At 39.0% G+C, this 26,698-nt stretch overlaps 2 protein-coding genes across 8 annotated transcripts in view; both read left to right on the forward strand.

Annotated features, from left to right (window-relative positions):
* The first annotated feature begins 32 nt into the window (after positions 1–32).
* LOC143217858 (ATP-dependent DNA helicase Q5-like) lies at positions 33–5,407 on the forward strand. 4 transcript variants are annotated; one of them, XM_076442512.1, is made up of 11 exons: positions 33–1,002; positions 1,159–1,283; positions 1,342–1,506; positions 1,586–1,762; positions 1,857–2,036; positions 2,495–2,600; positions 3,118–3,226; positions 3,299–3,481; positions 3,557–3,760; positions 3,830–4,643; positions 4,750–5,407. In XM_076442512.1, the coding sequence occupies exons 1-10, from the start codon at positions 897–899 to the stop codon at positions 4,617–4,619; spliced, it is 2,145 nt and encodes a 714-aa protein (XP_076298627.1). In that variant the 5' UTR covers positions 33–896; the 3' UTR covers positions 4,620–4,643; positions 4,750–5,407. The 4 variants fall into 4 exon arrangements, with proteins under 4 accessions (XP_076298627.1, XP_076298630.1, XP_076298628.1 ...); XM_076442513.1 differs by having other exon boundaries at positions 199–1,002; positions 3,299–3,526; positions 3,608–3,760; positions 4,750–5,394; XM_076442514.1 differs by having other exon boundaries at positions 956–1,002; positions 1,159–1,239.
* Positions 5,408–5,968: 561 nt separating this feature from the next.
* Positions 5,969–26,698, forward strand: part of Mib1 (E3 ubiquitin-protein ligase mind bomb 1) — a 640,458-nt gene continuing 619,728 nt past the window's right edge. For all 4 annotated transcript variants that reach the window (XM_076442503.1, XM_076442502.1, XM_076442505.1 and 1 more), the window contains exons 1-8: positions 5,969–6,216; positions 6,585–6,932; positions 7,000–7,200; positions 7,265–7,384; positions 7,457–7,786; positions 7,865–8,012; positions 8,071–8,312; positions 8,389–8,586. In XM_076442503.1, the coding sequence (XP_076298618.1) occupies positions 6,115–6,216; positions 6,585–6,932; positions 7,000–7,200; positions 7,265–7,384; positions 7,457–7,786; positions 7,865–8,012; positions 8,071–8,312; positions 8,389–8,586 (1,689 nt within the window). In that variant the 5' untranslated portion in view covers positions 5,969–6,114. The remainder of the gene's footprint in view (positions 6,217–6,584; positions 6,933–6,999; positions 7,201–7,264; positions 7,385–7,456; positions 7,787–7,864; positions 8,013–8,070; positions 8,313–8,388; positions 8,587–26,698) is intronic.

The following is a 26,698-nucleotide window of genomic DNA, read 5'->3' on the forward strand; positions in this document are numbered from 1 at the left end:
GATCTCAGTGTAGATCATTGTCTCGATTAAAGTTTATGTTGATAATCTCTGTGTGATAATGATGACAACTTCTAGTGTCACGGAAATGTTTATTTTACCTGTCATCTTACTATCTTACCTTTACCGCTAAACACTATATAATGCGATCCGTTATAACGAGACATGATCAAGTGCACGCGTACCCGGCGAAAATTCAAAGCCGATTTTCTCGAAAACAAAGCCTCACATGCAAAAATTTTATTCTTTATTTTCAACTTATTTTTTCGTGTAGTATCACCCTCTTTTCGCTTGTACCACTAGTTACGAAACACCCTGTATATGTTAAAAGAAAAACTATACGAAATATGTTGTTTTATATGATATTAGGTGGAAATGATTTGAATACTTGATAATAATTTCATTTATTAATTATTTATAGATTGAAAATATTTTTTAAAATATGGAATCGGAAAGTTTAAAAATTTATATGAACCGTGCATCAAAGTCCAATTTGCTAGATATTATAAAGAATAATATCGACGCGGTCGTGGGATGTTTGTTTCAAATACCAACAATGCTGCGATATGGTACACAACATTTCACGCGCATGCGCGGCTAAAACAGTAAAATTATAATTGAAGCAGTTATGGCGGGAATGTACCGAAACAATCTGTTCCGGACATAATAACTCCAGAATCCAGAACATGTCCTATGAGCAACCATGAGCAACTATGAGTTACAAAATATACACAAATACACAATATTATACATTCATTTTTCGGAAAAATTGTGCGGAGTGCTCAAGGTACCCCATTTTATCGAGAATCTTATTTTACCGAGGCATGCGGGTGAAATATTGCACCATAACGCAGCACTGGTACTGGTAAGATGTAACAGAAAATGAAGAAAATTTAATAATGAATAATGACGAGTCGCGTGTGGCTAGTGCTTTACAGACCGTGTTCAATTACGAAAATTTTAAAAATGAAGTGCAAAAAGAAGCTACTATTGCTATCAACAAAGGTTAGTCGATCTGTGGTATTGTTTATAAACTGTTTTCGATCGTGTCTCTTTACATTAATTTTTGAACTTTCGTAGAGTGCGTACGTTATCGGGTTTTATATGAATTCAAAAAAGGTATTAATTTTACGTCGTTTTAAAGTCATTATAAATTTACAGATTCTAAAGCTGTATGCACATCTCTGCCTCCCGGCTTCGGTAGATCGCTTTGTTACGAACTACCGGCTGTTTTACAAAACGGTAAAACAGCTATTGTTTTCTCACCAAAATTATGTTTTATGAAGGTAAAAATTCCAGTACCTAGCCAATCCAATTTTTCTTACATATTCTTATTGCTTCCAGAAACGCATAGATTTTTTAAGAAGTAAACAGATCAATGCGCGTTTATTACTTGTGTCCACACGATTATCTGAACGAAAAGTGATCTTGAAAGATTTAACATCGAATCACTTGACCATACAACTATTGTACGCCACACCTGAAATGGCTAGGATCACGTATTTTCAGGTATACTCCGCCGCTAATCAATTTATTCTTCTTATAATTTGTTTGTCGATAATTAATCAAACCAACTCTGAATCCACAGGAGCTTGTATTCTCGTTAATACAGCGAAAGCTACTGTCTTACATTGTATTTAACGAGGCGCATTGTTTAAGTGAACGGGGATACGAATATATACCCTGTTATAAAAATGTTAATGTGTTCAATAAAATCAATGGGCATGTTCCTAGAGTTGCGGTAACTACTACCGTTACCCACGAGGTAATTCGAATTATCGTCGACTTACTAGCAGAAACAAATAGCGCTTAAAGTATTTTGAAATTTCATATATTTTCTGATGAAAATTCTTTCGCAGGTAATCGAAGATATTTCTCGATCGTTGATGTTATGCTCTCCAAAAATATTTAAATTACCGGCACAACAAATGAACATATACTATGATGCATGGTTTTTAGATATTCTTCCCAATCCGTTTCAGCATCTTAACTATTTTATTATAGAATCGCTTGGTTTGTTAAATCTATCTGTTGGCAAGGTAAATCAATCTGTCCTTTTATAGGATTCCAAACTATATACACTGTTGTGCAAAAGAAAGAAGCACCCAGTACAATTATAAGATATAATGACAAACAAGATCTTTATGTAGAAATTGTATTGTACAATGATTGATTTATTGCATTTAAAGTATTAGATAATCCACAATAACACATATATATTCTCAGAACTATTCAATTAAACAGCGGAATCCTCTTTCAAAACTTATTGTGTTCTTATTTGATTTTTTACCCTTTTCTATTAAATGTGGCCAGGTGCTTCTTTCTTTTGCACAGTAGTCTTTTGTATAGTGCGGAGCATGAGAGAAAATTAGTAGGAAGGGAACAGGGAAAGAAGCCTGACCATTCAGATTGTCTTTGCGTTCCTCTTGCCCCATTCTCCTCCTACTAGTTTTCTTTCGTGCTCTGGACAGTATTTATAGGAATTATCTGTACTCAGAAGCACAATGGTTTTGCCATTGTTTATTGTAAAGAGGCAGATGCCACAGAGTTGTTGAGAAGCAGGCTAGTTGGCGGAGGCATACCTACGCTTGCCTGTCACCACAGTAAGTGAGCCATTCTGTAAATTCGTTAGATTCTTTAACCCTTTATAGTCCAACGTGTTTTCTCTCTTTTATGTCAGAACTTGCTAAAACATTTTATAACTCAATTATATTTGTATATATAGCTTTGCTAGCCTATGCAGAACAGCAAATCATGGCATTATTAATAAATCTAATGTATATTGTTAAAATAAATAACTATTCCTGGAAAAGTTAACATTGAGTCTGTCTCGATGTAGGACTGGAAAGGATTAATACTAAACCTACTACTGCCAGTCAAATGACCGGTTTTATATTTTTCATTTCACAATTATTGAAATTATGAAGTTGCTTACATCGAAATTGATTCGATAAATTTCTTTATCCGACCACACATTGTTATAAAAATTGCACAGAATCTGAATAAATAGAGTCTTATCATTTTTGTAAGCAAAAACACACATTTGAATCGCTTTTAGCGTTCGGTAGGTTTAGTGTTAAACTCTTGTGATACATACTACATATTTCTGAATGATTGCAGAACTGAATAATGCAAGTAGGCGTGACATAGAAAGACGATGGATATCTGGAGAAGCCAGCGTCATTGCTACGACGTACGATTATGGATTCATTCATAGGAGACCGATCAGGTATGAGTTGTTTGACGATGTAGAAGACTCTTACGATTACTGTTCTCTTACAAAGGTTCTTATATTTATCAGATGCAAAGTGTATTGGACTATACCTGAACATATTCCCAAATACTACCGGGAATCTGTACAGTCCCTTATGAACAACCGTCGTACGTACTGTAGAATATATTTTAGTCCGGAGGAATATTCTTCTATTAAGTTGCTCATCGAGAACCATAGACAAATGGATGGTTTGGAACATATGAAGAAACGATTGAGCGAATACCAGAAACTTGTGACGTATTGTCTATCGATAAAGTAAGAACTATAGAACGTAAGAAATGGAGTACAGAGATTGTATATTGTATATCAGCAAATTATCTATAAAATTACGTTCAGATGCCGTCACGCAGTGATTAGTGAATATTTCGGGCATGTGACAGATCCTTGCAAAGTGAACTGCGACGTCTGTGAAAATAGAGATATTGTAAGAACGAGAGCCCTTAAATTTATTGCTTACTCTGAGAATGTAGAGAAAATTAAATACGACATGTAAGTATACCGATCGCTTGAAAAGTTTAGAAAAAAGTATATTTAACTGGAAACATGATTATTTTTTAGTTGTGATATTAGCGAATATACGAAGGAGGAACAGTCTCGAAGCGTTAAGGAAAAATCTCCGGAACGCGCGGTAGAGGGAGCGAAAAAATGCAGCGCTGCGCGTCGAGAAATTCCTGTGGATGGAAATAACAGCGGTGCGATTGTACAATATAGAGATAAGCAAGAAAGTAGTTTAGCGTGTACGCGATCGTCGACGAAGGGGGGCAATAAACAGCCGTGCTCGACGAGCATGGTGAAACGTGTGAAAGATAATTCAAATGCGACAGGTGCGGACAAACTGGCGATAACGCGCTCTTTGCTGGCCAAATACAATCTGAACAATGACATATCGCTGGAGCCGTGCGGTTTGAAGAACAACGCGGTGAATACATCGAAAAGAATAGACGGCACTCGGGTTTCCAGCGGGAGAAGAAATGTGTCGCGTACCGGGTCGAGAATCAAAGGCGCAAACAGCAACGCCAGGACACGGACGGTTGAGAAAGACGAGCCAGTTACGGGGGACGATTCCTGCAAAGTGATTCTTGTCGGACCGAAGAAACGGAAGAAACGCTACGCAGACAAAGACACGTGTCCTGCGGAATTCAGCTCAAAAAGAAGGAAAATCGAGACCGAAAATAAACCACCCGCTGTGACACAGGACAGAAGGAGGAGTAGAACTTCTGATCGGGATGAACGCGTCAAGGATGATGCAAATGAGATCGTGTCGCGCGGCTATGCGACGGCGGGATATTTGATGAAAAAGTACAAATTCAATAAAGACTCGATAACGCTAGAACCGTGTAGAAAATGACGCCGGAGTTATCTGATGCTTTCGGTACGAAACAATGAAGCTCCGAAACGCATTTCCTGTTATTATTTTATTATTGAATATACATTATTGTTACAAAGTAACTTTATAATGAATAAATTATTTGTTACAGCAAAAGAAGTTTTGTGCCACCTGGAATATCTCGGAAACTAAATTCCAGAGAAAAAAATATTTCAAATAAAAAGTAAGTCAAGGTAGTGATGGGCACTACCCTGATAACCAGGCCTGCCGAGGGATAATCCTACCTAGAGCTAAGAATTGGCCCGTTCCGAGCTGCGCTATTGTTCGAGTTGCTCAAGGTGGGATTAACTCGATTTTTGCCTGGGATTCTCCGCGCGTATTAGTAGCTATTTTTGCCGTCTAATAGCGGAGGGCAATAGCAGAAGGCAAATTGAAGGCAAATTGAAGGCAGCCAGCCGGCCGAAGCTGAATTTGTTTAAGAGGGCAGTACCGTCGCGTCTACTGATCTGATTGGCTAATATCGTTTTACAGGGCCGCATCGTCGCGGTGAGGGTAGTTCGCACTGATGTGGCAGATGTCAGCAGCGAAGTAATCGAGCGCACGAGGAAGAAGATCGATCGACACCAATCGATACGATCAGCGTGTCGTTCGGAATAACGCATACGGTCGTGCGCAGGCGCGGCAGTTCCCCACTACGCACAGATGCACATTTTGTGCACATGCAAATTTTACTTATTCTCATATTTATGTTATTTTTCTTAGACTGCGGATCTTTATGCGAAATAAAAATTGTCTGCATAGATTGCAAGAGATGGAAACTATAAAAATTGCATTGCCATACCATTTTCTCTACAGTTCAATTTCAATTCATTACATTTCGAAATTTATTGAAATGTGTTTATGGAAAAAAAGTGTCGTTCGACGAAAAAGAAAATTTATATTTTTTGTATGACTACTATACACTTATTTTAATGTACTAATACGCGCGGAGAATCCCAGGCAAAAATCGAGAATTTGGTTATCAGGGTAGTCGACTGAAAATAGTAACAGCTACTATCGACTAAATCGATAGTTTTTAGTCGATTGCGCCCATCACTACCTCACACGGCGCACCAACCTTTACACGGCGCACCAACTGTTTATGGCGTTTATACGGCGTGCCAACTCGCGTCTAGGTCGCGCTCTGATTGGTCCGTGTTTTTCGTTAATAACTCCTAAACAAAGCCGCGGACAACATTTTTGCAAAGGAAAATATTGCTTCGAATGATCACAGGAACCTCCCATTTCCGGCTGTTGAAGGAATTTTGGGACACCCTGTATGTATATGCAGACAGTGAATTATGATATCTAAAATTTTCAACAGAGTTTCCTCTCATATTTTAACCTTTGTAATGTTGGTACTACATGTTTTGACATTAGTTTAAGATGGCGGTATTTTTCGTTGTTCGTGTGTAGTAGGGTTATCGGATCTTCAAGTTTTTTACGTTTTCGATAGAAAATTCGGCGTGAATGAATTATGGAAACTGGTGCGAGTACCGGTACTCGTACAACGCGGTTTATGATGGAGGGTGTCGGTGCCCGGGTCATCCGTGGCCCTGAATGGAAATGGGGTAAACAGGTTAGTCTGAATGTTAACTTATTGAAACGTTAGTTATCCTTTCGTCCGTACACTTTCTTCAGAAATTATCTGACCTTAAGAACATCGTGCACAATTTCAATCGCATTTTCGTATTTTTTCTCAAATTTACACATCGTATTCGTAATAAAATTATACGTTTACATTTTGAGGTTATCTCGAACCGATATTTATTTAACTTTAAAGCTTCTGAGCGTACTTTTAAAAATTTGTTTGATATTGTACTCTACGTTTAATGTTTCTCAATGTACATTACTATTATTATTATTATTTTTTGTGGCTACTATGCATACATTGTGTCCATAAGGAACATTTTCCCACTGTTTCATTGCTATAATTTGATTACACAGGATGGAGGAGAGGGCCATGTGGGAACTGTTAGGAACTTCGAATCACCCGAGGAAGTCGTTGTTGTATGGGATAATGGGACAGCAGCAAATTACCGCTGCTCTGGTGCTTTCGACCTCAGAATTCTGGACTCAGCTCCGACTGGTGTGAAACATGACGGTACAATGTGTGACACGTGCAGACAACAGCCAATTTTCGGAATTCGCTGGAAATGCGCAGAATGTGGCAACTATGATCTGTGTTCTATGTGTTATCACGGAGACAAACATCACCTGAGACATAGATTCTATCGTATAGCGACTCCTGGTAGTGAGAGAGTCTTGCTGGATCCTAGACGCAAGAGTAAAAAGGTAGAAACTGTTATATGGTCGAAATGAACGAACTATGATTCACAATTTAAATGTATTTATAATCTAGATCGCGATTCGTGGTATATTTCCTGGTGCAAGAGTTGTTCGAGGTGTTGATTGGCAGTGGGAGGACCAAGACGGTGGAAATGGCAGAAGAGGTAAAGTCAATGAAATCCAAGATTGGTCGGCAGCCAGTCCACGCTCAGCAGCTTATATTATTTGGGACAATGGTGCAAAAAACCTGTACCGTGTTGGCTTCGAAGGAATGGTTAGTATATCATTTGCATGAGACATTAAATTGTTTATTAATACAACATTTATCTACATTTCAGGCTGACTTGAAAGTAGTTAATGACGCTAAAGGTCAGTCAGTGTACAGAGACCATCTTCCACTGTTAGGTGAACAAGGGCCAGGTCGAACAGGTTCGCATGGCTTGCAAATTGGAGACCAGGTAACCTAAAGTACAATAACTATTAAATATAAAAATTTGAACAGATGCATAAACTGTTTTTCCAACTCGCAGGTGAATGTAGACTTAGAACTGGAAATAGTGCAGTCATTACAGCATGGACATGGAGGGTGGATAGACGTGATGTTTGAGTGCCTTCGCACTACAGGCACTGTCGTTGGCATCGACGAAGACCATGATATTGTTGTATCCTACCCAAGTGGCAACCGGTGGACTTTCAACCCAGCTGTGTTGACAAAAGTACAGATACCGGTCCCAGTGACCAGCTCCAGTTCAGATAACCAAACTTTTGCAGTCGGAGATTTGGTGCAGATTTGCAACGATCTAGAGAAGATCAAGCTGCTCCAACGTGGACATGGGGAGTGGGCTGAGGCAATGGCTCCGGTACAGTAACATTACACTAGCATTATATTAGATATTTCCCGTGTGAATTATATTTCAATAATTTATTTATCCGCGCAGACTATGGGAAAGATTGGCAGAGTTTTGCAATTGTATCATGATGGAGACTTGAAGGTTGAAGTCTGCAGTACCTGTTGGACGTATAATCCTCAAGCAGTGACAAAGGTAGCCAGTAGCGATGGCAGTGTTCCAGGAAACAGCAGTGGAGGTGTGTGAAGTCTTTTAACAGAAGATTTTGAATTGGAAATTAATTGATTTTATTTTAGAGCGTTTGTCAGCGATGTTGAAGAAATTGTTTGAAACGCATGTCTCGGGTGATGTTAATGAGGAGTTGGTGAAGACCGCTGCCAATGGTGACGCTACCAAGTGTGAGGAATGCTTAAAGAGACCGGAAGCTGACGTGAATGGAGTTTTCGCTGGACACACGGCTCTGCAAGCTGCAAGTCAAAATGGTCATTCCGAAGTCATTAAAATTCTCCTCCGTTATAAATCCGACGTAGAGATCGAGGTGAATTTTTTAGATTCTTTTATAATGTTGTATATTGCATTTTCTGTTGCTAAAATTGGGCATTTTATGCGTTCAGGATAAAGATGGCGATAGAGCCGTGCATTATGCAGCTTTCGGAGATGAGTCCGGTGTTATGGCGTTGTTGGCTGGCGCTGGAGCTGACTTAAACGCGAGAAATAAAAGACGACAGACTGCCCTCCATATGGCGGTTAATAAAGGCCACGCGGGTGCTGTGCGTACACTCCTGGAGTTAGGGTGCCACCCCAGCTTACAGGTGAGTTTGTATTTTATTATAATTTTTCAGGGAGATTTAATTAACATTCGTAAAATGCTTTAATATGTTTAATTTAATTGAAAGTGATAGTATATTTAAAGATAAAAATGGAATTAAATATTAAATATAGGTGGTATTATTAATTGAAGTACTAATTAATTTTCGTAAATAGTATACATAATATACTAGCGAATTGTTTTTTGTGTAATCATTCAGACAGAAATAAAGAAAATGATAAATACTGTGTATTGATATTTTAATTCGGTACAGTCTTGTTTGAGTTGTTATTATTGAATCTAGGATATTGTATTACACGAGATATTTTGGAATTCGTAGAAAAATTAGAGTCGACGAGTTGTACTTCTTTCAATAATATTTTTCGTGAAACGTTTTATTTATAGGATGATAATTTTAACAATCGCAATCTATGTAAAATATTTTACGTACTATTCCAAATTGGATATTTGCTTACATAGAAATTTGGTAATTTGTGTAATGTACGTAAAGACGTGGTAAGGGGGGTTTTTCAGAACATTTTATGAATTATTTGTGAAGTTGCACTCTCTAAACGAAGACTAATACATACAATCATTTTCTAAATTATTTCAGGTTGTTATCTTTTTATTAGTTCTTAAAATTAATTTTGAAAAATAATTTACAATTATGTACAGCAGAAATTAATTTTTTTATTCAGACATTTTAGGTTGTACAACTTCTTTACCAGCCGTTAACAACCATATAATTCCTATAAAATTAATTTCACCCATAAAAACTCTCCAGAATGTTTTAAACATAAAGAACACGTTATTGTTTACGTTATTATTTTAGATTGCTCCGTTTCTGCATTGACAAGTCCGTTAATCATAAAATTAACTAAAAATCCTTAATAAAAAAATCGAAAAATTGCAATTCTAAACAGCGAAAAACAAAGATGTGGCCCCAGAAAGGTGTCTCCACCCCCATTTCTTACTCTACGCTCTACGCGAATTCCCAGTTCTGATTCGACTTTTTTGTGTTTCGAACCACCATGAATTTCCTCCCGGCTTAATTACTCGACTCTACGGAGGGGGGGGAGGAGGGATGTTGAAGTTTCTTCTGGTTCGTTTTTGGGTCCAAGTCGCCGCGACGCGACGTCGCAGAATCGCACGCGCTCGCGAACGTGAATTAGTGTTAATTCACCTTTGTTACATGGGTATCTCCTCATTTGCAGGAGACTTAATTAATTCGGTTATCTGGCGCCGTAGGAAGCCTCGAATTCCAGCTGCGTTACGTGTGTCGCGGCGCTGTGTTTGAGAATACGTGTTGCGCATAATCAAGTCGCTCGCTCACTATACATTCGGTGTCCGGGAAATGGGGATACCCATTTTCCTTCGAGACAATTCGACCCGATCCAAATTCCGACCAAAACCTCATTCTTTTCGAAACGAATCACCAATAAGATTTCTTTTCAAAATGAATTGTCGACATTTTTCTTCTCGAAACGTACCACCGGTTTCGATGGAACGTTGCCGGAATATAGCCCGCATGAAACTGTACCATGTGAATTTTTTCGGTCTATTTTGGCCGCGTTTTTGAGGAGAAAAAAAACACTTGAAGTTAAGAAAAACACGATGTTGGATGGCGAGTATCTTTGGAACTACTGAAGTTAGGATAGCCATGCGACGTGTCTACTTACAGGTTTTTGAATGACAAATTTGATCGCGTAAACAGATTTGTATAAAGTCGATTTATTTAAACAATTTAGTAAATAATAATTGTAATAAGTAGAATATATTATGTAGTACACACGTTGGATTCAGCATTTAACGTAGATCGCTTTTGTAAAATGTCAAATAAGGGTTGCTACCATCTTTATTTCATATAATTATCAGTATCTTTGAAAATAGTTTTCGCCAAGTTACATAAAAAACGATCACCGTTTAAATCAAGTTTTATCATCGATAGTTTTTGAAAGTTTGTTCACCTCTTCAACTTCTCTGTTTTTTCCTAGAAACGAAAATATGTTTCGCTTATGTTTGACCGTTTTATAAGCCTGCGAGCGCGTATGTTGATTTTCTCGAAAACGCGGCCACATATAAACATATTTTTCCCGAGAATTTTCGTTTTCGTATGCAAAACCAACAGAAAGTCTTTATTTTTCTTTTTCCCCGGGATATTTCTGGGAAAGATATTCCATATTTTCGCTCCGATACACTACAGCTACTGTTTTAATCGTGCGCCACAGTTTTCGGAAGTTTATGCGAATTTTAGGCTCGAGACCGCAATTAATTAGACGCGGGGTGTTAGAATTTTTTCGAAAGCGGGTGATTACAATAAATTATCGCAAAGCCTTCTTTTCAAGCGATGCTAGACGGGCCAGGGCAGCGAAAGTAATTAAGAAAGTTAGGTAATGCCCCTCCTCTCATTTTCATAATCACCCTGCGAAATGGTATAAATTAACAGTAAACGTAAATCAACAATGTTTCCGAGCGGTCAGCTAACAGTGAACTGTAATATTATACTGGCTTTATGTTTTCGCATTTCTGGGGGCTGTAATCCTTCAGGAACTTATTTGAGCCGCTGCGGAAGCAGTATTCGTTCACTCTCGAACAATTTCGATTATTTCGTATCGCCAGAATGCATCGTCGAGTGTGAAATTGTTGATGTTTTTTGTTACTAGAACATTAAAGATTCTTATACGGTGAAAATGGTAAAGGAAAGGCAACTTTTGACGATTTTAGATTTGGAAATCTGTTTGGTGTTTAATGGGTTCTAATTTTATTGAAAAGAATCTGACGGCAATTTATCTTGGCTTATTTTCAAATATCAAATCTGTGATTTTGATACTCTCAAATTATTTTTCTTGCAGGATTTTCTTCCGCAAAAATAAAAATTCGTGGCTTGAAGATTGTTAATGTTCAATCTATCATAACATCGTAAAAAAAGAATCGTACAAGGATCTATCTCAGCTCATTCTAAAATTTGAAATGTCTGTTTTGATAATACATAAACCCAATAAATGCTCCATGCAATTCTATCCAAAAATCTTCCGTGCGACTAGAAAACGGTAGGAAAACCTACTCGAAAATTGGCTAATTCAGGATCAGAACTTCTCACCCACCCGCAGCACCAGGACACGCGTCCTCCGCGTCAATAAAAGTGCCAATAACCCAGATTTACGGTGCCTCTTGCCCCTTGCCGTTCTTTCACTCGAACAAAAGAAAGGCGTCCCTTCTCTTTATTCCTCTCCAGTTGAATTATCCATCGTTCGCCTAACCCTTTCGAACGATCAGACACAGGAGAGCGCTATTCTACGCCGCCATTTTGCCGGCGGCAACTGCGTTGCTCCTCCCGATTTTGCACCATGGGAAACTTGTTCTCAGCGAGTACTGTTTCACATACAGGGTGAGTCACCTGACGTTATCACCTCAAATATCTTTGTTGTTTTCAAAGATATTAGGTGTGCAAATAAGTTCTTTCCCCTTTTTTTCCAAATTCAAGATTCTATTACATGAAATGTAATAAAATCTTGTCTGGTGTGACTCCCAATCTTTCTGCCAATTTTTCTTGCGTCTGAATCGGATTTTCGTTGAGCAATTTCTCTGACTCACCGTCATCGAACTTTCTCGGTGCACCTGAACGATCGTCGTCTTCCAAATTAACATTTCCGGTTTTAAATGTTTGGTACCACTTCTTGCATGTTCTGTAAGATACAGCGTTTTGTCCCAGTGTCGCACAGACTCATTTCAGTAGCTTCAACAGCTGATTTCCTAAGCTGGAATGCAAAGAGTAAGCAGCGAGGCAAATAGTAATTATAGTCACTGAATTCGTAATGAAAGGGTCTATCATTGTAGATGTTTAAAAAAGGGTGGCTCCATTTAAAAAAATTAAGGTGACCTTGATATCTCTAAAAACAGTTCCATAAAAACAAAAGTTTCTTTTGTATCTTATGAGCCCCATTTTATCATCCAACTTTGTCCTGAAGACATTCAATCTATCTTTGAAAACAACAAAGATATTTGAGGTGACAACGTTACGCGACTCACCCTATATAGCCGTGATTCTAGTGATTGATATTGATGATTTTGCCGATTAGGGGAATTATGAAAATGACAAAGCTGTAACACGACCCTTTGGATATTCCGCAATTTCTCCAATGTTACAGTTTAAACGTTAACAAATCCAAAGTGATTATTGAAGATTATTGAGTTCTAATTATTGAGCATATACATAGAAATATTAATTTACCCGGCGAGTGCATCGCTTCCGTCGACTTAGCACCGAGGGGAATATCGTCGCTGTCAGCGAATATGTTTTATGGCAGCGACTCTGGCGAGATAGATTGACCGAGGAAGACGATAGAAAACGCGGGAGGGGGGGGGGGGGGTGGTGGGTCGAAGGAAGAGGAGAAAATAGATGCCGTATACCATCAAGCCAAGGTGGGTATTGGATTTGTAATAGGGGCCATACGGGCTATAGGCACACCACTCTTCCGCCCCCGCAACCCTCACCCCACGGCCATGTCGAAATTGCGAACCATTTTCTCGGATAGAAGACGTCGCAGCGGCGCAAAGTCTCCCGGCTCGACTGAATGCATTATTCGCGCGAGGGAGCAAAGGGCTGCTGGCTGCTCTTCCGTCTTTCTTTTTCCTTGTAGAGAACGACCCCGCGCACCCTTCCGTCTCCCGGCGATGCTCATGATTTCCATCGAGGACGCGGTTGACCGAGCATAGCCGGAAAAAGGGTTTCTTGAGCGGGAAAGATTTTTTCGGAACCGTTTTTCACGATGGGGTAGCAAATTCTGGGAGAACTGGTCGGATGTTTTCGGAGACGTTGTCGATTTTTTGGGGTGACGGGGCAAGTAGGAGTTGCTTCAGGAATCTTTAGACTACCCCAAATATAGTGGTATACACAACCGCTCAAAAGTATGTGGACACTTCCTTTTTCTCTACAAAACGTAGTTTAAGCTACACTCCTCAAAAGAATTAAGGGATCACTTCTGCGAACCCGAAAAACTGCTCCCACTTTACGTGATCATAATTCCGTCAAAAATTGCTGTACCGATATCGTTAAACAATCGTTTGAATGCCATGAAACCTCTAGTTTCAGATGCTCTGTTTCAAATTGTTAATTTTTTACAAAGTTATAGCGAGATGAAGACAACATTGACGGTTAACAAAAATTTTGTGCAACTTTGGGATATCAGACGGGGAGCAACAACATTTTTTGATAAATCGCGTTAATATCATTTGGAAGGGCTATCTTTCCTGTGTAAATTGTGTGGTTGTTGAACATTGTGCGATTTTTTTTTATTCGAGTTATTCAACATTGAAGTAAATGTTGACTTTTTAACTTTAACTGGCTCCAGAAAGCGAAAATAATTATCGTAGAATCTTGTGCAAAAAAGCAATAGAAAGAGGGTTTCTTTTTCTTCGATGCACTCCTTTTGTTTTTTCAATTTCATTAACATTTCGATATACCAGGTGTTTCTGAAAATATGCTTAAAAGGTTGCACAATTTCCATTTTTCCTTTAATTCGCTATATCTCGGTGACATGATTGTTTTTTACATTGAAAAATTCAGTAGACTCTCCCGGAAACGATGATGTGCGTTTCAGTAATATTATAAACATTTGGATGTGATTAAACAATTGCTTACCTGAACAGATTCTGTGGACTTTCTCGACCGAAGAGGTACATTTCTCAATAACATTACGAGCACTTAAACATATTTAAAAATTGTGAAAAGAACGCTCGCAGGAGATGGATATAAAAATTCGCGAGGTAGAACGAGAACCATAACGTTCTATTGAATTTCCAACGGAACCGGTACGTGAAATGAAACATTGCACTCCGTATGCGTTACTTTATCTCCGAAGACGCGATCTCCGAATGTAAACTGCTATCAGCAACCTTTTGAGATTTCCGGCAACCTTTGAAACCGGTGTTTTATAAAGGTTACAACGGGACAGGAAGATTCTACTCGAGGAAGTGAAAAAGGGAAGAAAAAGGATGGCCGCCTTTGGGGATGTAATGCAGATCTTTCTGTAAAAGTAAAGTGTTAAATCCGTTTATACCGGGAATCTATTCAAGTATTTATATAAAACGTTCTTCTGGAGTCCGTGAGGGATCGACTGGATACCAGAGGTTCTCCTCTCTCTCTATCTCTCTGGCTCTCCTTTTTTCTCCTCTCGCTCTTCCGTTGCCCTCAAGGAGCCTATTTTCTATTCCGAAAGAAGCAACACGGGGATGCACACCAAGAATATTGCTCTTGGATGCATTCGTTCGCAAACCATTCCGCTAAAAGGATGTCTAGCGCGAATCTCTGAATGCCAGGCCTCTCAATGGGCATTATACTTGCGAACAAAACCGCTAGGACACAGGTCGCATTAACTATATAGTCACGTATAATTATTAAAATCGAAGGAACGCTGGAAATTCCGGTGAAAATTGTCAGATCAAATGAACATTCATTGGTACATATATACACGTAGAAAGTGAATATACAAGAAAATAAGGTACTAACCGTTATATAAAAATTAAATAACTCGTTCAAACCATTTATCATTTCTATAAAAATTGGCTTTTAGTGTGGGCAAAATGATAAGGCACTTTGAATATAAGATAAGAGAAGTATTAGAATTCAACAAAATTACACAATTTTTGGCAGTTTTAGTAATGCGTGGACTGCCCTTTACGTTGTACCACTTCAATCACTCTTCTTGGTAAACTTCTATAAATATTTTTCATATCATTTTGATGTATGCTTTCCCAAGCTACTAAAATTGCTGATTTCAATTCGGACACTGTACTGTACTGCTTTCCACCTTCGTATAATATTCTTGACAGTCTTCCCCAAACGTTCTCGATAATGTTTCGGTCAGGAGACCTTGCAGGCCAATTCAAAACCTTTATATTTTCCGCTTGAAAATAATATTTTACTATGCGTGCAGTATGTGCACAGCTGCATTATCTCGCTGAAATATATATTTTCTGGCAGCAATATTCTGCGAGTACTTGATTGCAAAATAGCTACAAACTTTACAATCTAATACGCTCCCCTTTATGGACAAATTTTACACTCAAAACATCCGTTCCAGCAAAAACGGTATACAGTACAAAAAGTATTTAGAAATCTCAAGCTTTAATATCGGATAAATTTGAGCAAAGCTACAGCAGTTTCAATATTGAGCGAATTTTGAACTAAGCTGTGGCCTCTGAAATCGGGCATACAGCCCACTGTGCGTCGCTCAAACTATTTAGTATGAATTATAGATTGAACCCTCCCCTTTACAACGCGACTATAAAACTGACGATTTTGAAATTTCTATTTCATTGCACTTTTAAACCGTTCCGCGACTATTCAAAGTTCCCGGTCCAATTTTCGAGTTTAAACATTGTTGTAATTGTTTAAATGATCTTTTTTTTTAAACAAACCGACAATGGTCTATCTCGCTCGACGTATCGATCAGAAGGTAAATTTGCTTGCGAATAATTCTTCGCGTCGCGAGAGCCCGTAAAACAAAGTAGAAACGCGGGTAATCTTGTTATCGCGGGGAATTTAAAATTGACGGGGGCGGGAAATTCTTTATTCCGCGTAAACAGTTTCAATGCACGAGGGTTACTTATGACTGGAATTTTCGTTGGAGGTTTAACAAAAGTCCCGTTCGCTGGTGGTTGTCGGATATAATAAAGATCCGTGACAAGAGTCCGCGCGGGTGTACGTGCCCCGTCGGTGAACTTGAAACGTCGAGCAAAAGAGGATCGTAAAACGGCTCGGGTATTACGTTGTTAACACAGCACCGAAATGGACGAGCTACACGTTGATTATTTTTACCGTGCTACATATATGGTCTAGACCACTGGTTAGACTAAGGCAATCATCGTTTGCAGAGTAGGTACATATAACTGAAACAATTCCCTTCGCGATCATCCTTTCGAACAACCGAACGCAAAACGTTGCTACTGTGTTTCGTTGGAAAACGACTTCTTTGAGAATTTATTTAAGGAGAACTAATTCATGGATCGACTTGGCTGGCATTGTTAATTTTCTTACATTATGATTTCGTACTTGATGTCGTACCTTTCTTATTTTTTTAAACATTTATTGTGACAAAAGTATTTGACGAAACGACTTTATTCTTTTTTCGTTAGAAAGGGAATACCTTGTCAATTGTACAGGAAAATTTTCGTAACTGTATCTAAACGAGTACGGTTAACAAATGAATTTCTTCTTCCCAAAATTTCGTATCTCGTTGGTCGTCTTGAGAAAGGGCCATTTCAAAAATTGATTAAAACGGAACTGGTCGATGGATCGATTTAATTTTTGTTGGAGCATATAGAGGGAACCCTGTTGATTATATAAAAATTGGCATCTGAACAATTGTGGTGTTAGTGTACAAGTTTTGGTTGTTCAGTAGTGCAGCCCGTCACTTGCACGCCCGCTATTCGACAAAGGAGCCCTCCCCGTAAGTACTTGAGCACAGCCAACCACCCTCGTCTAAGAGTTTGTTGCTGTTTCTTGTTCTTGTGTTGCCACTACTACTGGAGGACACCTAATGCCTGGTGGAAGTTTAACGCCGCTCGTAAGAACCACCTTGCAACGTTATTATAGTCTTCGATAAACACTTTCCGTACGGATATACCGTTGTAAGCAAACCTTGTTGCTTTAACTGCCACTTCGAACATTTCGGGCACATTTCAACTCGACCAATGATCTTCAATGTCTTGTACACAGTCCCAAATTTCCAAAAACTCGGTTGTCTTTTTTATGTACTTTTCGTACATCTCAATCAGAGGAAACGGAATTTCATACTCGGGGGATCACGAGACATCTAGATTATGACATCTAATTTCTTTCGAATGATAAATAAGAGTACTTTTTTTTTAAACTTCCACGTCATTATTTTTTTTATTAAAAAGAGGACATTTCGTTCATTATTTAGGAAAATGATCAAAATTGAAAATTTTTATACAACATGATTCCGTGCCTGCTTCTTCCCCATTTTGATAAATAGAACATATTTAATAATTTATTGTAGAGAATATATATTTGATGGATCGACTTCATTCTTTTTTTGTTAAAAAGAGGATACTTTATTATTTGACTAGGAAAATTGTCAAAATTGTATCTGAACAAACGTAGCTGACACATTAATTTTTATACACCATGATTCCGTGTCTGCTTCTTCCTCATTTTGAAAAAGGACATATTTAATCATTTATTGTAGAGGAATTATATGATGAATCGACTTCATTCTTTTTTTGTTAGAAAGAGGATATGTGAATTAACTAGGAAAATTGTCAAAATTTTTCTTATTTGAACAAAGAACCGTTAGACTACTTCGTACGAAATAGTATCAAGATGCAATCTTTTATCAGCTCAATTTCATGGCCTTCGACATAATTGTACACAGCGATAAACAAAGAACCAGTTAATATTTGTATGTACACGTTTATATCCTCCCCGTCTTGTTTACCAAAATCGAAATGAAACAAAAATAGATTTCGAAATAAAGTTATAGGAAAAGTTTATGCGATAAAATTGGATTTTTTAATGCAGTTTACTGAAGTTCAACATTGGGGATGTTTTTTCCAACTTCCCGGTAAAAAATCTAGCGAGCGAACCCATTGCAATTTCGATTTTGCAAACATCTGCGTCGAACTCTCATTTTCTGATCTGTTCGCCTTTTTCATCGCACGAAAAATTGTTGGAAGCAGTTGCAAAGCGCAATTGCATTCTAAACGATGCAGAACGAGGTTGCAAGTTTTCCGAACTCTCGCATGCCTCGTTTTTTAGGGCGAATTCCACATAATTTCGCGCGCTATAGGATTCGAAGCTTTGCGGCTTATTGATCACGCGAACTTGTGAGAGATTTATGGCACCGGTCGACTAACTTTAAAGCTTCTGACGCTGCCGTCGTTTGTTGTACGAGTATAAGCTATTGTCTACCAATTTATGTTTTAATCCTGCATCGTTTTTCGTGCTTTTTTAAAAAGCTTTTTCATATCTCGTGGCACTTTGAGTTATTCTAGCGGTGCACATTTCGAAGCGCAATAAATTCGCAAGAAAAAATCGCAAGTCAGCTTTTAAGGTCTCGTTATGAAGGGGAGACTTCAGCCTTTAAAATCAGTCTATGTAGATTGTTGTAATATTTTTCTTACAACGTTACAACAGATAAACATTAACGTTTGACACAATGAGTCTTCATAAACGGGGGGATCAAAGAATATGAAATTTACAGTTAATTTTCGCATTATTGTGAAATGCACTCGGAAGTCGAGAAAGTAGAGCGTTCGTCCTTTAAAATGATCCAAGATAGATCACTATACGAGTCTGTATCACGAAGCTATAATTGTTCGAAGTTCAAGAATTCTTGACCTAATTGTAAGTTTTACTCGATATTAATCGTTACCGCATACTCTAAACTGAATTTAGTTTAATGTAAAAGCACTATGAAAATATGAAAATCGACTTTGCAGTGCTAAAAGTACATACCTCAATCTTTAAAACGAGTCTAATTGTAAGTAGATTTTTCTCCCATATTTCTTCGCGGAGTTATAGCTGATCAAACATTTCCAAATTTTTGAATGGAAGATTCGATGGTTTTTTGGAGGGTTTGTAATTATAACGATTAATTACTCGAGGCAGCGGGAACAATAACGATTCGACTATCGAGCAGGAGTCTTTCGGGGTGCGATTTCTATTTTCACAGAGTCAGGGGTGGCTGCGGGGCTACGATATTCGCGGATAAAGCTCAGAAAATATCCTCTCGCAGCAGGAGGGCGAACGTTGAAACCGGGGCATTTCAACTCGCACGATCACTTTTCGCTCCACCATGCTTTTATCTCCCATTCCCCATGGAGGAAGTGCGCCAGGGGCGTGTCACCATAGGGCCGATACGGGGAAACTTTTAAAATTACCCGGACTTCTCGTGCCAGAGATAATATGATGGTCTATTAAGGATAGGCGACGCAAGGATCGAGCAAACTCGCGACGAAGATGCAGGATGCCATCTTAATTTGATCCCTGAATGCAGCTGCCATAACGCCGCCGCAGCAAATAGACGAATCTCCTGATATCGAATTTATTTTATCGATACTCTCCGACCCCCTTTTTTCCCTTCAATATAATTAACTGCAAATTTTCGACGGAACACAGGAAATTACAATTTCGATTTATTGGGATCGAAGTATAATAACTTGGTAGGAAAAAATCGTAGGTTAACTTTCAAGGGCTCGTTCCAAGGGGGAGGATTTGCGCTTTCGGTCCGAGGTCACTGGAATCGCGAAGAACATTTTTTATGCTCTCTACAGGCATTTATTTCAATGTTTGTCCACTCAAACTTGTAAAATTTTTGAAAGAATGATATCTTTTTTTAAAAATGTATTTCCAAAAGAATTAGTGACGTTCTCCGATTGTTTCTCGCGAAGTTATGGCAGGTTAAACATCATCAAATTTGTCAAGATATGACTTAATAATTTTTCGGATATTTATTAATTTTAATGATATTTGATTTGTTTGAATAATTTGTCGTATGTTCCATTGTGTAAGGTAGTCGTAGACGTTTTAACGTTAGACTTGCATTAATAGTTACGTGGAATCAGTTCGTTAAACCAGCGACATATGTGTCGCACGATGTAACAGATCATTGATTGTCTGGACATCTAAACACATTTTCGCGCACAATGTCGAATAGCAGCGAATGCGATACAATGGGCCATTTAACCGGGGTTTATCTCGATGCAGAGAGGAGCCATTAATATTTCATTCGCTAATGCGAGACACTGGTCGAGCACTCGGTGTAAACCACCACCACTAACACTGCCCCCGAAGACTCCTAATACTAATCACGATCCAAGTGGTTGCGCACAGACTATCCGAAGTTGTTCCATGTTGTTGCAATCATTTTCGAAACGGAAACATTCATTATAATTATTTTTCGTCGTCTTGTGCAAAAGGACATACTTTAAGAATTTATTATTCGGAAACTATTTGATGAATCGACTTCATTCTTATTTTGTTAGAAAGACGACATTTCGTTGATTGTTTAAGAAAATTGCCGAAATTGTATCTAAACGAACATAGCTGGCACATTAATTTTTATACATCATGATTCCGTATCTGCTTCTTCCTCATTTTGAAGAAAGGATATATTTAATATTTTATTGTAGAGGAATTCTATCATGATCGATTTTATTCTTTTTTTGTTAGAAAGTGGATACTTTGTTAATTGACTAGGAAAATCGTCGAAATTGTATCTAAACAAACACGGCTGACATGTTAATTTTCTTACATCGTGATTTCGTACTTGTGATCTCGTATCTTTCTCATTTTGACAAAAAGGGTATTTTTAACAATTGTAGCACCCAGCTCGAAGTTCATTTGCAAATAAAACTTTGGTTTGTTAGCAAACTTGCTAGCGCGGAAACGCGCGTAGATGTGTATAAATATGTGAATGCGACAGACGAACTATGCGCACGGTTCCTACAATGAAAATATCAAGTCTCGATGCACCGGGTGGTTTCTAAGGGTATACGGGATCGCATTAAAATATATACGGTGCACTGTTAACCAGAGCGCCAGAAAATAATCTGCTCAGGAAAATTATTTCGCTCGCAAGACCTCGTGCGTATTTCTCTCTTTGGACGCGAGCAAGGGATCCTAGAAAATTCCTCTCCACCCCTGTAACCCACCGCTTTCCCTCTCTTCCTCCCTCCCTCCCACCCCTCTATCAAAGTCGGTTTATTTCCGTTTCAGTGAGTTCCTCGTATATCATGAGATACACGATGGAAAGAAGAAAACCTCCTTGCATCAAGAATAATAATTCTCTGGTACACGAAAAAATGTTAACGTTTCGCTGCGCTCTCACTTTGTGGGAAATGCAACCCCCACCCCCATAAAGTCGCGGGAAAAAGCGATGTCCCCTAGGAGAAATGCCTGAGGATTCTCGTGAAAATTTTCGAAGTGTTTGATTCGGGATTAAATCACGAGTGAATTGGTAAAATCAAACAAAAATTTTTAATTTTTTTAAAGTTCGGATTACATTTACTTGTTTAATCCACTATTCACTAGAACCTGCATTATCCGGACCGAGAAATTTAAACTGTTGTAACTCCGTGAATAGAAGTCGTACATCGAACAAATAAATGTGCTCCGAATAGTGTTACGTGGGGGCTCATTTTAATCAGAAAAATGTCACGAATATGTTCGTAGAGAAGTTCCATAAATAAATAATTAAAAGTAGTGTACTTATGACTCTTAGAAGAAAATTCCTGTGAGAGTTATCGGCCATGGGAAGTGTTCGGTGACACAATGTTCGAATAGGAATTAAATCACGAGTGCAATTGATAAAAGAAAATTGAAATAATGGATCTGTGGAATGTAGGACATTCTGACAATGAGTTCTCATTGTCACAGCTGATCGTTTTCGTAGACAATCGTTTTAATGACGCCGAAATTAAACTGAATTAAGCTGAGAACGGTTAAACTGCTTCTGACAAGGTTTCGTAGATTTTCAACAAGTTGTTTATTGTTTTTGCTGAGAATTTTAATTATGTTGTTTGGATAATACTTTGGTTGGCAGTTTTGTTGTATGGCACTTGAAAAATATATGAAATTAGTATGGGTACTAATTAAAAAAGTATAAAGACCCTTCATTAAATAATTAATTCATAACAATGCTAATTGATTCAATAACAAATTTTTCAAATCAATGATCCACATAGATGGATCAAAGTTGTGTATCGTTTTTTTAGAAACCACCTCCAAAAAATAAATTCAAAAATTGATTTTTATCTGTATCAGATTTATGTTGATTTTTTAAAACAATTACACGAAAGCCTTGCAACTTGCGCAGATAATAATTACTATAAATGATACGGTTTTGTTTGCACTGAAATTTACGTTAACAAAAATCCGGAAATTTCCGCGCGATAATACATCGGGACGATGGAAATTGTTGAAAAATGATGTGAAAAAGGGAAACAGGTAGTAGCATGATTCTCAGGAGCAGACGTGTAGCGCGATGAACGCTTCGGCGCGGCGTTCTATTTCCCGGCAACTCGACGACCACTTCTCTCCCACTTTTCTCGCCTTCCACTCAACGTTTCAGTCGCAAATGTACCCCGAAAGAAGATATTCGAGCCAAGAGTGCTAGAAGAATCTCGAATGTAGTCGGTGGACCTGCGAATGAAACTCGCATCAGTTTCGCCCGGATGAAACACACGGAAAATCCCCGGGAAACTTTCGTCGTAACGTCTGTCGTCACTGGATCCAAGCAAAAACTGATTTCCCGTCTCCCACTGACTTCCGGCTGCCCTGGGAAAAATGTTAAAACTTTTCAGCTAGCTGCAAAAGTTACGGGAACGTCCAAACTGTGAAAAATTACGAAAAATAGTGTTCAGTTGATAGAAATATTCTTAGTTGATATTACACAGCAGTCGTAAGTAAAGATTGCCCTTCAGGGCAACGAGGCCACACCCCCTCAGAGCTTCAAGCGCACACCCTCTTCTCCGACGTCACCGAAAGCCAACAATAGCGTCTTTAATTGTGCATAAGGTGGTGGCACTTACATATAAATATCTATAACATTAGTAATTGTGCATATTTTACAATGAAATTCGTTGTGAAACAAATTGTGAGTCGAAAATTTGGTCTCTACATTCTCTACCGGCCAATAGTAACACCGAAATTGTTGTCTTCACACGGAACGCTCCCGATGGGCGTGGCCAAATTGCTCCCCGAGCCGCAAGTGTGTTCCGTAGGTTAGCTGCGTCGATTGTAGACAAAGTTACGACAGGAAAATGTACCGTCCAGTTGACCACGATAGTCAGAGTCTGATTAGACGAGGATCGCCGGCGTTAATGCCCGGTGAAATTCGCCGTTGACTATGGGGCCGGGGCAAAGGGGCGGAGCAAACGAGCCGAAAGGGTAAAAGGGAGCCGGAGCGCAACGGATCGGCAAACTGATGCGGCTCCATCGTCTGCTAAATTGATTTACTTGACAAAGATTGAGTTAGCGAATTAGGGCCGTCGCGCCCGATCGTTATTCAAACCTAACGCCTTAATGATGCGACCGGTCCCATTGTGTTTATCGCGCGGAATTAAACGAGAGAGGAACCTGCTTGGCTCTGTTGCTGCATCGATCCGATGGCTTCCGGACCGGAACCCGAAAAATCCCAATTCTATACGAATTTCGAGCCCCATAGACTCCGCAGACCTCGGTGGACCTCCGAGAAAATTGACCGACACTGATTCACTTGCTGACCTTGACGTCCCTTCGATTTATGGGCGGCGAACACCGTGATCCTACTACCCTGAACGTGTCCCTTATTATTGACAGTAGACTTGAAGAGTATAGCCGGATCAGGTGGTCAAATGTGCCCCCAAATGGGCTCCCAAAGAAAACTCTATGTGGCAAGTTCCAAGTCGGTACCCTTACCACAAGGGTAGTTATAGGGTGGGCATGGTTTCAATGAATTATGCTCTATTTCTTCTGTTCTGCTAATTAAAAAGTTACGAAAAAATTCATGAACATGCTACCTAGTGGCACACACGACTTTTTCCCGAATTTTTGACTGCAAAATCTATTTTAAAAAATTCCAGAAACCTAACACTGCTGATTTCATATTGAAGTAGCCGAGCTTTATAATGATTATTAACTGGCTTGAGATAACTGAAAATTATTTCTCAGATTTTCTATAAAGTCAATTGATGAAATAAAAATTCGAGTTTTCCTTACTTGCCTCTGTATAATCTTGACCTTTGAATAGTCTTATAAAAAGACATGAATTTAACAATTTTTGAAGCTTTTGTGACTGAAATTGAATGGTGTTTCATTGCTTGGGAGTTTTTCTTCTTATTTAAAAGTTCCTTTTTGGTCACTAGTCGATGGAATTATGCAATTATTTTACAGTCTCGTTCTGTAAGATTCCGAGTCACCCGGTGTACAGTAACGGGACTATTCCCAGCGTCGGCGAGATGAAACGACGACTGAGAGATCCAGCGAAACGAAATGAAGCGAAAAGAAATGAAATAAGGGTTTCATTATTTTCGCGGGATACATTTCTGGCATCCAAGGAAACGTCAGGTGACGTGACAAACGACGGAGGCATTCCACGGGAATTAAACGCACCCCGTTCGACCCTCCGCACACCCCGTCCACCCTCGAATAGGTTACCTTAACGATATAAATGAAAAAGGAAGAGCTGTGTTGACCAAAAAATAAGAGAAAGCAGTGATGAACACGGGTATATTAAGGGGTGATGACTGTGATGGGGAATTTGGGGATTTAGTCGCTACTACACTCCGCGACAGACCTATAAGGCACCTGCGATTTTAGCTAATATTTTATTAATACTAATTTTTTCGTAAAAGTTTTCGTTATTAATCCAAAGAATCTATTAAAGTACATACATTTCCGTAGTGGCAATGTTGTTGAATTAGATTGAAAAAAGTTTCATTAAAATTTCTAATTTTTGATAAAATAAGGTGCGATAAAAGTATAAGACAATGTATATTTTACGTAAGAAAAAGTCGGTGGAAGTTAATGAAAAATATTTTTTTCTATTTAGTAGTAATGTGTTATGCCACCTTGATTTTTTATGGTTTCAATTAATCGTCGTGGTATCGATTTATATAAATTTTTTACTTGATCTTGACTTAATTTGGCCCGATTTCTTCAATACGAGCTTTCAACTCTTTCACCGACAAAAACTGTTTCCGACTTTAAAAGTGTCACATTGAACTGTGAAAGAATTAAGAATTTTAGAACACGGATACCATCAGTTCGGATAATCGAGGTTCTAGCAAATATCATCCAAATTGTTCCGTGTTTGATCTCATTTTAGTCAGAAAAATGTTACAAATACGTTGGAGAACAATAAAAAACAAAGAGGCCATCAAAAGATCTTCAACAATGCGTTATTATTTTATTATTTGGTTTCGAGACAAATCGAAATGTCTGGTGTGTAAACGTCAAGATTTAAAATATATAGTTCTTTCTTTTTCCATAACAAATATTCAAACACGCCGCCTCTACTGTGGAAACTCGAAAGTGCAAACAGCTTTAAAAATTCGTTAAAAATTAAAAAATCGCTTTTCCGACCCCCATTACCTTTACTGTACCATCTCTGTCGCGAAGATACCTTCCCCATCAGCTTCTCCCAACATCTGAAGTGCATTCGCTGTTCCCGCACACTGGCAACACGCGTCAAAGCTTCGGAATAGGTCCGACTACACAGACGGGGTCGAGTGTTCCACTGGTCTCTGTGGCAGCTCGAACGCAGAATCATCCGGAAGTTGCGACCGCCGGAGGGTCGTTAGGCCATCAGGGCGATTCCGGCCAGCCGGCAATTTCTGAAACAGAAACGGGAACAAAGTTCCGCGGGCCGGTTGTCGAAGAATTATCGGCGGATGCCTCTAATTTCTTGGTTGATCGGCTGCGACGCGGGTTCAAAAGTGAGACTGAAACTCTGCGGTCGGGGAAAATTGGAGGGCGCGGCACCTATGGCGATTACCGTTCGATTTCAGAGAGGTCCCCCTACCCGCTAAGCAATTCCCGGTTCGTATCGCGAGCCGGTCGACCGAACTGGGCTAACATAAGTTAAATGAATCCAGCCTCGGGAAACGCTATTTGTTCGATCGGCGACATTGTGCGGGGGCTCTGAACGATTGACCTTGAGATAAAGGGGAACTATGCTCGGCGACTCCGTGACTCGTGACGCGAGCTCTCGATCAGTGTCAGTCGATGGAAACGAAACTATGGTGGCGGCAAGCTGCGCCGATGAATTGCAGCTTTTGTCGGGAGGCGTTGTTGCGAGAATCGGCCGAAGAATGATGTTGATTCTATGCGGACCAAGGAGTTTCTGTTGTTTGGCTAGAGGGGGCGGCGAGGTTTAATGGTGGATGGATTTAGAACATCTAGCAGTTAGGCCATAGCTGAGCAAACACGCACTTTTGGAAATTATGAACTTCAGGGACAGAAATGAAGATGTGATCTTATAAATATGAAGGACTTGCAATAATTTAATTATACGCTATTTTTTATTCTATACTAGCGGCCTTGAAATACAGTCAAGCTAGGAGTGGTGCTGAAGAGTGGGGAACCAGAAAGTTAATGGCGGGGGTCGCGC

The sequence above is a fragment of the Lasioglossum baleicum genome, chromosome 18 (genome assembly GCF_051020765.1).
Source record: "Lasioglossum baleicum chromosome 18, iyLasBale1, whole genome shotgun sequence".
NCBI lineage: Eukaryota > Metazoa > Arthropoda > Insecta > Hymenoptera > Halictidae > Lasioglossum > Lasioglossum baleicum.